The sequence below is a fragment of the Acipenser ruthenus genome, chromosome 26, assembly GCF_902713425.1.
Source record: "Acipenser ruthenus chromosome 26, fAciRut3.2 maternal haplotype, whole genome shotgun sequence".
NCBI lineage: Eukaryota > Metazoa > Chordata > Actinopteri > Acipenseriformes > Acipenseridae > Acipenser > Acipenser ruthenus.
This window is the reverse complement of record NC_081214.1, coordinates 1086808-1099740: the sequence shown is the minus strand read 5'-3', so window position 1 is coordinate 1099740 and position 12933 is coordinate 1086808. Positions and strand designations below refer to the sequence as shown.

The window sequence follows — 12933 nt, the reverse complement described above, 5'->3', positions numbered from 1 at the left end:
TACATGGGTGATCTCTTTCTAACAGCACCGCCTGCAGGTGCATAGCCAGCTCTTGGGTTCTGCAGTTGATTCTGCACTCCTTTGGTGGTGTGAGATTACTGGTTTAACATTCTGAAACAATAACTGGTAATTTCGTTTTTTCATAAGAGCCAGACTGCTTTGCCTGCTCATAGAGCTGAAGCACTGTCAGCTGCTGTATTAACATGTCAAGAGAGAGAGGAAACGATTTAAACAGTGCAGCCCGGGAGCAGGGGAGGATACCCGACTCTGAACGTTTTATTAAACGCAATAACAAGTGAAATAGAAACAATACCGTGGGGAGCTTTAGAAGGAGGTTGCTTCCCACTCTTCAAACTAAATTCAAATTCTAGAAAAAAAAATCTTTAGTCAGCAGCTTGTGTTGTCTTTGTGCACAAATTCTGATCTGAATATGATCGATTAGAAATTGATTTTATTTGATATTTTTTCTAATTGAGTTTTTCTTTAGCTTACATTGCCACCCCATGGTCAAATGTTGTAACTGCAGTTTCTGTGAATCTGAACTCTTACCCCTAAGTTTGCATTTATATCAGTTTTCTATGTATATAAGAAAACAGATATAAATGCAAGCGGTCGTGCACATTTTAATAGATTCTCTGTCTTGACCCTGTTAATCGTGGGTTATTTATTGTTTATGGTTTCTGTTTTTTGTTTGTTTTACTGTGTTTGTTTTATCTTGCAGTCCAATGCTGATCCAATGTTGTTGTATTTACTATTTTGTTACTCTTGTTTGTTAATGCCCATTGTTTCATTTATATCACACAACTGATTTATTTTACTATATAAATTAAATATATTTTTATAGGGGAAAAAAACAACAGGCTTCTCTTACTCTTAATAACAGTACCTGTTCCCCCCCCCCCCCCCCAAGCAGCACTATTACCATATTTAAATGCAAGTACGTCATTTACTTTCTTTCTTTGTACCTAGTTCAGTGGGTCTGTGGCTTGGTTTGTCTGGCTCTCTGTTAGATTTCAAGCAGGTAGTTTGGACACTAGAGGTAGCTGGCTTGTAGTTTTGCTGTTGGCAGGTTTACCACCTCATTTGACCTCTTTCTAGACTTTTGAACCATTGTAGGATCCTCTCTTGTGATTAGAGACTAGTAAGGAGGTCTACTGAGAGGTACAGGACTAAACATCATCAGAATAATCCCACTGTTCAGAGAGCAGGCCTCTGCAGGAGCTGTGTGTTAGATCTGTGCTGAACCGACACTGTGGGCTATATTGAAATGATCTAAACCGTGTCGGATGTAATATTATCCGGCTGGTGTTTTCCTATAGGATTGATTGATTCTTCACATCACATAATTCAGTAACAGTAGGCTTCGATGGTAAAGGTTTTAGGGTGATGGTATTTACACCTGCCACTGTCATTAAAACAGACCCCTTTGAAATTGCTAATGCCTTTTAAAAGCGTTTCTAATAGAACGAATGTAAAAATAAAGTCATGAAAAGAATAAGTGAAGGTGGCGTTGGCAGTAGTACTTGTTTGCTGAGGGTCCCGCGCTTTTCTGCCAAGTCATATAATAAGTCTGCCTGTAGATCATGATAGTGTTTTAATTACTGAGACTCGTTCTGTGATCCTTTCTGTCGTCCGTCCCGCGGGAGACATTGAGCAATTACTGCAGGCAGCGCTCGAGACCTTGCAGAACGGTTCAAAGATTTCTCAGCTGTGTGCTTCGTGCATTGCCGAAACAAACTACTTCACTAATATTGTGTAATAATAATAATAATAATAATAATAATAATGCATTTAAAGAGACCTGCAGCCAAGTCCACTTCGGGGGGTTGCAGTCATTGCTTTTATGAATACGCTATGAGGAAGATACTGACCTTGCCTCAAAACATTTTAATTCCGATTTTTTTTTAATTACCAGCTTGTGGCAAAATTATTTAGCAGATTTTATTTTCAATCAATCAAAACCTTAATGTATCCAGATGAGTCGGTTAAGAACAGATTCTCATTTACATTTACAATGATGGCCTTGTTTAGAAAAACATGAACACATTTCTACCTCATGCAGGTTTTGGGCACACTTTTTAGTCATTTCAGTAGAAGCAGCATTTTGCGCATACCAACTTCACGAATCCCAGACGGAGACTCGGCCAATGTGCGCTCAAGGCTGAGGATTCTGAATTCCACTGTGTAAAGCAGTCAGGCCGGATCGCTGTGCGCATTGAAGAGTTAATAATGAATCTAGCTGCCACACTGAATTCACCAGCCTGTCCCTTTTAGGGGCCTGGGTTTGAGTCCAGCTCCCTCACAATGGAAACAGTGAGTTCCAGTCCTCTCAATTAAGCAGCTTTCACATCCATCAAAAAAACAGCAACTTCATTATCATGAATTGATCTTTGATTTGAAGTGTTTACTAGGCTCTCAGCCCTGAACAGTGCTGCCTCGCACATCATCTGTCTCTCTCTGGGTCCCCATAACCCTGTCAGTCAGCAGCCAGTGTTTATCATGCCGATATTTACGATGTTGAAGTTATCATCCGGGTGGATTTGAGGAGAGGGGGAAGCGTTTCCACGGCACTGGCTGTGAATGATTCGGCTTCTTGGCTTTATGATCTGTGCGTGTGAATGGAGTGATAACCAGCGATTTCTCTCAGGTGGATCAGACTGCACCATAGCAAAGCTGCGACTGTCCTCGTCCCATGTGCAGTGCTCCCATGCTTGATCTCCAAGATTTCCATTAAATAAATGCAGCAGGGAGTTTATACAGGGTTTCTGAGTATCCTCCCCATCGCACCCCTCCCCTTTCTCTCAATTATCTTCTTGGCGAAGCGGCGTGGAAAATGCAGTTTCTGTAACCGCACCCAAGAACCCTCCTGGTGAAGGTGCCATCATGCACAAGCATGCGCCAACTCGCCCACAAAGCAAACGCTGCGAACACAAGGAACCAGCGCAAAGCCCCCCGCGCAGATCACAATGATAGGGAGTGTTTAAAGAAATCCTAATTACTAAACGAGCGCTCCAACCCCGTGCCACATGCAAGACGCCTGCCTAGCCCCCTCGGGCTAAGAACTCTGTGCGTGCATTGCATTCTAATGGGGAGACGGAGCCCGTCTATAATTAAAGATGTTTGGAGCAAATAAAGAAGTTCAAGCCACTCCAGTCACACATACAGTACTCACTCGCCGTATGGATATTTTATTTCATCAAATATTCAGTACTTTTTATTTAAGCAAACCAGAAGTGCCTAAACATTATAATAATTAACCATTTAAAAAAAAAAAAGGTACTGTGAGAAATCACCCAGTACTGTATTTCCTATTTTCAGATTAGGGTTTATTGGATATTAGAGGCACACACCCAGCCAGCCGTGGTTATGGGAGCACTGCACTGACACTGGCAACAACGCTGTTAGCTGCTGAGCACACGCCTTCATTTAAAAGAGTAGTGGTCAATGCTTTTGTATTGCATCGAGGTGTTCGTTTTGCTGCAAAAGCAAAAACGCTGTTCGCTGCTTTTGTATGGTGTTGCTAGATGCAAGAGGTTAGAGTCGGGGTTGATGTGAAAGCCCTTGTGCATGATGTCGTGGTTAATGGTTCTGTATGGTAATGTGCTGATCTAATTGTTGTTTTCTGCTGCAGGCTTCCCGGCGACGGCTTATGGACCGGTGGCGGCTGCAGCGGTGGCAGCAGCACGAGGCTCAGGTAAGGGGGCCTGTGGAAGAGGCGGCTGCACGGCATACCCGCAGAACGCAGGGCCAGGCAAACGCTCTGTCGGTATTCTGTGTGGCTGCAGCTCTCCATCATTTTACTACGGTCTGTTACTCATATCTCTGCACCGGAGGAACCTGAGAAAACTACAAAAACAAAATGTTTTAAAGGACCTATTTAAGGAGGTGAATTTTAACCACAACTAAAATGACCCCTGCTCCCTTGTATTGGCAATACTGATCCTGCTTACAGCAAAGTATTGCTTCCCTTAATTCCCCCTTTGAAATACTAATGCTTCTGGCTCTTTCCCTGGAACATTTAATATAATTCTGTGGATTCCAAGAACCTCCGTTTTAAGTTTATTGTGCCATTTCCAGGCCATTGTAATGTGTATTTGAAAAGTGTTACCAAATGTTGGGCGTAGCATCCCAGTCAGTACGTGTGTTCAGTGTACACACACACACACACGCACACGCACACGCACACACACACACACACACACACACACGTTTAAATCACATACAGCTCATAGCTCTGCCCTGAATATCAAGTGCGATCCAATTTGGTGGCACTGCCGAGTGATCTCAAAGCAACTGCTGCAGACGATGGAAAACCAGACTTCTATTGTAGTATTAATCTTGTTAATGATTTATTATATATGTGAATTACATCATACGTTGTATCAGTTGCCCCTAACCAACACGAGGAACTGAAGCTTGATAGAATAAACATACTGGCGACAGGTAGGCAAGGGAAGTGTGTCTGCTCTTCCGAATCTAGAACAGGGGAGATGGAAAATGTTGTTATTATTATTATTATTATTATGATGCAAAAGGGGTAAGTCGGCAAGCGTTAGAGATGTACTTTCCAATCATGAGTGAGCTGTCTGGACCTGATTGCATTTGCATTTTCCTGAGCTGTGATGCTGATGGTTACACAATTTGTATTAGAAATGGGATAAGTTGTGCTGCTGCTGAGATTAACGTGATGCAGCCTCAAATATTCGTGGTAATTAATTTACAGTTTCCGGCACTGAATTTAAAGAAAAAATATATATATATTTTTCAATTTTACTATAAAAATCTAATTTCCTTTGTTCACAGAAAATATGATTTCCTTATCTTAATCGAGCACATCAAACCATCGTGAAAAAAAAAATAATGAAAAAATGAAAAAGCTTTTAAAATATGAGGGAAGACCAGGCAACAGTGGTCCATTCACTTACACGTGATTAAAAAGGGTGCAGACGATATTTAAAAAATACATATATATTTTTGGTTTTTGGGTGAGATTTAGCTTTGATAAAAAAGCTGCATCTTCTCTCAAGGCACACATGCTGCAAACAGGTTTTGTGGTTTTCTTTCCAAGACACACAACTTTTATCTTTAATAAAAATAAAACCCAATGTAAAAGAAAGAAACCATTTCAATATCCGTTCCATGCAAACTGGCACTGCTTGCAGGGCTACAAAGGACCCGTTTCCTACAGCAGCTTGTAATAGTTTAATTGCATCAGGGAGAAACACCACGGGACGCTAGCCAGGCTGTGCAGCGTCAAGCCTGGGCTGAATATCCGGACCATGGGTATTACATAAAACAACCAATCAGTGGTTCTGCTGTCTCAATGCCATTCTTTGATTGGAGGATGGCTTTGGCTGTCAGGTCTGGCCCATTGTCCCTGGACACACAAGACAGTGCTGTAGATTTGCTTCTAGGGCTGGTATCATTAATTGGAGGGCTTTGGGTGCTATTGTGCAATGAGCCTGTTTCCTGTGTGAAATATCATTAACAGTATCTGGGTGTTAGGAGTTTGCAAATAAACTTAACCCTTTGTTTAACACTGGCCAGTAAAGGCAACCAAAATCCTTGGGTCCCGTTGCACTTGTTTGAAATATACAAATCATCATTTATATTTTAATGTTGCTTCTTTTTTTGATATATAAAAACAAAAATGCTGAAAGATCTTTTTTGGAACACTTAACGACGAGTTAATTTATTAATGTAAACATTTCAGCCTGCAAAGTGTTTTGAGGATGGGAACTGCATACGTTATTTATGTAGTAAGTTTACCTATTTTTAAATTTTCTAGAAACATTTAATAGAAAAAAAAAAAGATATGTGTATATATATATTATAGTAATAAGCGCAATAATAAGCTGTCCTTTTAAAATATGTTTGCACATGCATGAAGGACCTAACAAGATGTAGAACAAGGGGAAGCTGCTGATTGGTCGGATCAGTGCTGAAGTTGCAGATCACACAGTTCAGGGCAGACCCAAGGCAATGGTGCAGAGCTCACAACCGAGGTCATGCAGATCAAGAGAATTCAAGTGCAGTAAAATACACTGGATTTATAGCAACAGAGAGAGGAGAACCAAAGAAAGTACTCTACTAAAATCATTAAATAACTACAATATTCAGCACAGCAGGGTCCTCTTAAACAAGCTGACCTAATCGAAATAGAGTAAGAGAGTGAAGTAAAGAAAGAGAACAGCTAGGTAGTGAGATGAGTAAGAGAGTGAAGTAAAGAAAGAGAACAGCTAGGTTGTGAGATCAGCCAGCCAGCCAGCCTGCCTGCCTGCTTGCCTGCCTGCCTCCTGCCCTCTGATGGTGAGTGTGAGCCGTTGTGTTTGTGTTGTTTTTCTCTCGTTTGGTTGGGGCTGCTGTGAGACAGCGAGTGTCTCTGAGTCTCTTATTCTCGGCCCTGTGCACCTCCTCTCACAGACACTACTGAGCACGCTCAGCGAGAAGGTTTGTCCACACCGTTTACTTCTCTCTCTCTCTCTGTCCAGCTTCCTGTCAATAGCAGCTGGTTGCATGTTTTTATGCTTGTATCAGACAAACTCAACGTTTTTTTTGTTTTAAAACAAACTCATACTCAACTTCTTTTTATCAAGAGGTATATCTATTATCATTTATTATTTAATTTTCTGAACACTATCATTCATATATATTTTTTTCTATTTATTTAGTATCATTTATTTATAAATGTAATGAAATATATTATTATTACCTTCCTTATTCCTTTTTTTCTTTAAAAAAAAACAATACACTTATTTGTCCCATGAAACATTTCATATCTACCCTTATTTTGCCTGTTGTTAGACTGTATGTCTCTGTGGGACTGAACTAAATGCATGCGCTGTAGTAGTTGCAATGGTAGCCAGTAGAAGTAGATGTTGATTGATTAGATTGCATTGCCAGGGATGGATATTTTGTTGCGGTCCGTCTCGAGTTCAGAACCTGTTTCTCGGGGTTGGAGAAGGAAAGCGTGCTGCACTTTATTACTTGGAGGAGATTAAATACAATGCAGAAGAACAGCATGGGGGGGTTTAAATGGTCCACACAGCCACATCCGCGAAACCCTCGTACTCTCGTGGGCTGGCTTTTTACATCCCTTGTGTTGCGTCACCCTGAGTTTTTCAGTTGTCCCTAGATCAGAGACAGGGACACAGATCGTTTTAGTGTTGATCATCTGGAATCATGGCAGCAAACCCTTTTTGAGTTTAATAATGAACGTTGTGTGGACACAGGAGCAAGTCATGGGGTGCCAGTGTTCAGCTTAGACTTGCCAGCGTTGTGTGATGTGTGATGCTATCTATCGTACGAGAGAGAGAACAAAAATGACAGTGGGAATAAATCATGTGTTAAAATTCATTAGCAAAGGCTCTCGGAGCAGAAAATGACAAGACATTTAATATGGATTATTTATGAAATGTCGACGCTCTGTGAAAAGCAGGTCTAGTACTGTTAATTAGTCACCTATTCAGTTAGAAAGACTGTTTTAAATGGGAAGTGAAAGCTACTTGAGGTTAAGAGTCCTTGTAATTTAAAAAAAAAAAAAAAAAAGTACACAGGTGGAAATGGAGTAGCTAATTACGGCTGTTCTGAAATTCAAAAGCTAATTTGGAAACGCATTCTCTGCCGCTGCAGACATGGAAAGTTGCTGGGGGCTAAATTGTGCAAATTTGAGTTCAAATAAACATTGTGAGCTCTGGCTCTGTTTTAATAACAGATAGCTGATCCCTGCAGGATCAATAGGCTTGAAAGAGGGACTAATTGAATCCATCTGTGCAAGGGCATGCTATCCTACACTATCGAGATCTTCTAGGCACAAGAGTACATCGCACCCCCCCTTTTGTATGTGATCTAAAAACCAATGCCTTAGCTGGAGCCGAAGAAATGAAACAAAACAAAATCTAAAATAATGAACATATCAAGTGTCGGACGAGGCTGAGCACCTGTTTAGAAACGCAGCAGATTGTAGCTGCAGGCTTGGTCTGCTTCACGCTGTCGCTGACGGACCCATGGATCTTCATTCCTTCCTGCGCTTTCCATTCAGCTGATTTAATAGCAGGCAGACGTCTCGCTTTCTTCAAGTCTGATTTAATGCAGTAAATAAATGAAATCCTCTCTTGGATTGTTCGTTTTCATGTTTTTTAGGGATGTTGTGGATTTAGAATAAGTAGCGACCCAGGGGGTTTGTGACAGCCGGGAAGCAGAGGCATGTTGGTGTTTTTCCTTGTCTAGGGATCTCTTCACTGTGCCTGGTGCAGGGCTCCTGCTGGGAAAGCTGTGGGCTGTGTGTGTGTTGGCAGCTTTTTTTATTTGTATTTATTTGCTTATTTAAATTTAAAGAAGTACAGTATAGGCCTCTGGAGATGATGATAATAATTCAGGAACCACCTAGGGACCCGGTTTTCAGTAAAGTTCTAGCTGCTGAAGCAGTTTAGGAAAATAAGCAAAGCTGCAAACGAAGCAAATGTGGAAGGTTTTTTAATTATGATTTTGATTCGATTAACGCATCACTGAAGAGGAATGGATATGGAAAGAGGTTAACGTGCACCCTTTTTCCAAGCTGAAAGCTCATTTGAATTGGGTCCTGAGCTGAAGATACAGGGGTGTAAGGTCCACGAGGGGAGTTCTTTTGCTCTGTTCCATGACATTGTTTTTATTGGTTGGCGTCCCTCTAATCTGAGCTGACGTATCCCAGAGTTCCACAGTGCTCCTCACCTTTCAGGAATGATTGCTGTCAATGATCTAACACGCACAGCTATGCCCAAACGTTTTGTTCAGCCTATATAATTAACTCCTTGTGCTTCACAGTCGAATGAAACCTTGAGGAATAATGTTACATACTGAATTACGTACCGCTTTGTAGTTTTCCGTATACTTAATGACACAAATGGAAAATGTGACATTTCGAAATCTAACATGAAATACCGTGCTACTATTATGGATTCCGGTAGACTTTTTTGCGATTATGATTTTGTAGTTTCTTTGATTTTTACATGATGTTAAATAAAAATAAAAAAAAATCGAAAATGACATTCATATATTCTAGGTGATGCAAAACCCTAGCTGTACAGCTGCTGCTGGTGTCTCTGTAGAAAGGTGTGATTTGTAGAACGTAGTGGCAAAGATTCTCTGTACCAGGTGTCGCTTCCTTCCAATCTCGTTCTGAGTAACAAGAAGAAATGTATGAATTATCATTAACACAAGTGATGGTCTGTGAATGAGTCCCACTGCCAGGCCTCTCGGATCCTGTTGCTATGGCGACACGGACCAGCTCATTGGCTTTGTAGCTGAGTAATTACTACCCAATTAGGGCAGGATGTAAATGAAGAGTACCTTTCTGCCTGCTTAGTCATTAATATTAATAAAAAGGCCTGTCCGAACGATGGTAAACACTTGATGCAAGTTCAAAGAAGGGGAATTAATTACAGTGTGTTAGAAACAAACACCCCAGTGACTGTGATACAGAATCAGGTTAGTCACCTTCACCCCTGACCAGCCCTGGAAACTCTTGAGCAACACCTCTTCAGTTACAACGTGCAATTCATGGGCGTTGTGGCTGACTTGAACCAATAGTGCTTCAACATGAATCACACTCCGTTAGTTGTTAAACTTGACAAATATTTACGTACTAAAAAAGTTTAGAGTGATTAATTATTTTGAGTGTATGTATATGTATATATAGGCATTTTAAGTGATCAGGGAACTTGTAAAACGCGAGAAAGAAGTGCTTTTTATATTTAACAATGCATTCAAAGTGCTCCAACCTTGGTGATCCAACTCCTCCACTTGATCACCGGTCAGACAGCCTGATCTGTATAATGAGTGAACTGTGTGTAAAAAGAATGTCTTGTTTTGTGTTTCATCTCGTGTCCCTATGACACCGCAAGCTGGCAGAAAGAAGCCTGATGCAGTTCCTATCTGAGCATTGGATTAGAACGCCATGCAGCGCAGACGACAGGTGATGTCATAATGTGATCAATACCTGCCATTTACACCGTTTAGCATGTGATACACTGACAGCAGAGGCAGACGCACTTTCAGTAATCCCCATAGGGAAAGTCAGACTTGCAGTCTGGATGACCTTGGCCACAGTGCAGGTAACATCTTTTAATAGCAAAAAGTGTTCCTGCGCTTATGCAAAGTAGTTGTGTGTGTGATAAACAGGCAGCTGATAAAAGGGGCTGATCTATTTGTGGTATTGCACATCTATTATTAATTATTACTGTTAATATCGTGAATATGCTGCATTCATCTCTTCAATGCTTTTGCTGTTCATATGCAACCCGGAATAGTGACTTTGCTTGCCTTCCAGTCTTCTCTGCTACTCTGAATCTGTGAGCTGTGCCCAGCTGCTCCTAAAGATAGGATCTGGGGAGGTGGGGGGGGGTTACAGATGTTGTCCAGCTGTAAACAGATGCTGCTGTTAATGGCGGAGGGTCAAGGTTTATTTATTTTTTTTTTTTGTGCAAACCTCGAAGTGTCTGTGAATTGATTTCTGCGGTAGCTTGAAGAACGCTACCTTTTAAAACCCTTTTTTTTTTTTTAACAAATGTATTTATTTAACCAGTATATAACCAGATAGCTAATTTCCAGAGGGGTCCTGGCAGGAGAAATCATTTCTATTCTATCACAAGGATCCAGGGGAGATGCTTTGCATGTCTTTAAAGATGCAACAATAACTCTATGGCTAGTAAACTGATAACCCCGAGCAGTGAAAGCTGTCCTGAACCTTTCACGGAGGAGGCTTTATTGTATAATACCTCCTTATCAGCAGTACGGTATGTGCACAGATTAAAAACTAATTGGCAAAATCATGACAAACAATGAAGTCTTTGTGCCTTTTTTTTTGTTGTTGCTATTATTCCTGTTATCAGATGGGAATAATGGAAAAGGAAGCTGCGTTCTGCGGTCAGGTGCGCTGCGGATTATGCATATACAAGACCTAAAACAAAGGGAAGCAGGAACCACAGCCCTCCTCAACTATTTAACTGAGCCTCTGTAAAGGGCAACATTTGTTTGTTGTTAAGGATCTAATTAGAAACATGAGAGGCTAATTAGAGCCATGCACGGAGCCCGCTTTGAACTTCAAGGACACCGAGCTATTAGCGCTTACATCAAAAATGGATTAAACCCAAGTGCTTTTTTTATAATGATTAAAGATGCTTGAGTGGATATCCATTGTGAAAGGCTGCCAGTGCTGCTGTAACCGCTGGCTACAGTAGCTGCTGTCTTCCCCTTGGTTGCTATTCCAACTAGAGAGAGAGAGAGAGAGCGAGGACAAGGATTATTATTATTATTATTATTATTATTATTATTATTCCGATCAAAGAGAATGAGAGAAAATGGCGACAGTCTGTTTGTGGTGCCCAAGAACAATGAGGGTTAAGAATCACTGCCCTGTTTTCCTAGACAGGTGGGGTGCTGCGTCGGTGTGCTGTGGTTAAAACCACGTTCGGTCTGGATAATGGGGTAGCAGTGAACGGGTAGGCCAGCTTCCAGATCCTAGACTTGCTTTTATGCTGTACAGCCAAAACAGTTGCTGCTGTCAAAGAAAGAAAAAAAAGAAAAGAACACAAGCCAGGATTTTCAGTATCAGGCATTAGTAAAGCGATTGTATTAGAACACAGTGTTTGGTATTTACTTACTTCAGTTGACTACAAACCTGATTTGGGTCTCTGTTCAAATGCTTGTTGCCTCGCACTCGCTCATTTAAACAGCAAAAAAAAAAAAAAGATTGTAAGTGTATATGAAACAGAGATTGTAAAAAGCATTGGTGGCAAAAATATGCAAAAAGACATCAATCTCCCAGGTCCCTGGTGGAGGTACAGCCTATCCAGAATTTTGATTCTAGATTTGAGCGATGCTCTATTCACTGTAATTTATTATTATTAGTGGTTAGTGGTTTACCTGAAAAAGCCTCTTGCACTTTGTCTAGGTTGGAAAGCGTGTTGATAATGAAGCTATGAATACACAATATATTCAAAGGGCCGTGTTTATCAATTAGCAGTTTACACCACATGTCTCGTCTAGCCTCAAGAAGGATTGCATTTGTATGCATTTTTTTTTTTTTTTTTTTGCCTTCATACAGTAAGTAGTGAATATTTAGCTGCAGCAGGGATGAGTCCAGTGTGGTATAGCGGACATTTTTGTTTATTTCCAAAGCTTACAGATGGCTAGACTAAATTTTAAAATCATAGCAGCACTGTGGAGGTTTGTGTTGCCATGAAGACATTTGATTTTAAAAGTGTAGCGCCCATTACTTTCGACCTGTTTCTGACCTGCTGTTTTCATATTCTACTTTTTGAAAATGCCATCTCTGTGGGAGATTCCTGCACAGAGCTGCCAGCGTTTCCTCTGGCGGTGCTTCTGTCAGGGCCAGAGGTCCTCGACGGGCAGTGTGCTGGGCAGTGGCGGTCAGGGCCAGAGGTCCTCGACGGGCAGTGTGCTGGGCAGTGGCTGTCAGGGCCGGAGGTCCTCGACGGGCAGTGTGCTGGGCGGTGGTGCTGTCAGGGCAGGAGGTCCTCGACGGGCAGTGGCTGTCCGGGCAGGAGGTCCTCGACGGGCAGTGGCTGTCAGGGCAGGGTCTGATTGGTGGATTTGCAGCCTGGTTCCATGGTGCTCACAGTCTGTGCATGCCAGTGTTTTAGACGTGGCCTCTGCACCCTTTCTAATTATTTTTGGATAAATGAATTAAAGGTCAAGTACACTTGTTGTGGTTTGTGAATTACATACTGTGCTCTGCAAGTCTGTAAGACGAGTTGAATGAAGATTATGTTTGGAATGAGGTTAAGAGCAAGTGATTTAAGATCGTTGTAGATGACAGGGCTGGAGCCAAAGCTGTAAGCAGTGCTGTGATTTAAAATGTGGATGTAAAGGGGTTTAGAAAACACTTGAGTCCGATGAAGGCTTGCAGTGTGTGAAGGGTATTGCTGGAGA

At 41.4% G+C, this 12933-nt stretch overlaps 1 protein-coding gene across 10 annotated transcripts in view; it reads left to right on the top strand.

Moving 5' to 3' along the window:
* The window catches only part of msi2b (musashi RNA-binding protein 2b), a 158973-nt gene that overhangs the window by 129023 nt on the left and 17017 nt on the right, over nt 1-12933 (top strand). For 7 of the 10 annotated variants that reach the window (XM_059001223.1, XM_059001221.1, XM_059001219.1 and 4 more), the window contains exons 11-12: nt 914-937; nt 3632-3694. In XM_059001223.1, coding sequence (XP_058857206.1) covers nt 914-937; nt 3632-3694 — 87 coding nt within the window. The remainder of the gene's footprint in view (nt 1-913; nt 938-3631; nt 3695-12933) is intronic. The other 3 variants (XM_059001222.1, XM_059001220.1, XM_059001217.1) reach the window with 1 other exon arrangement.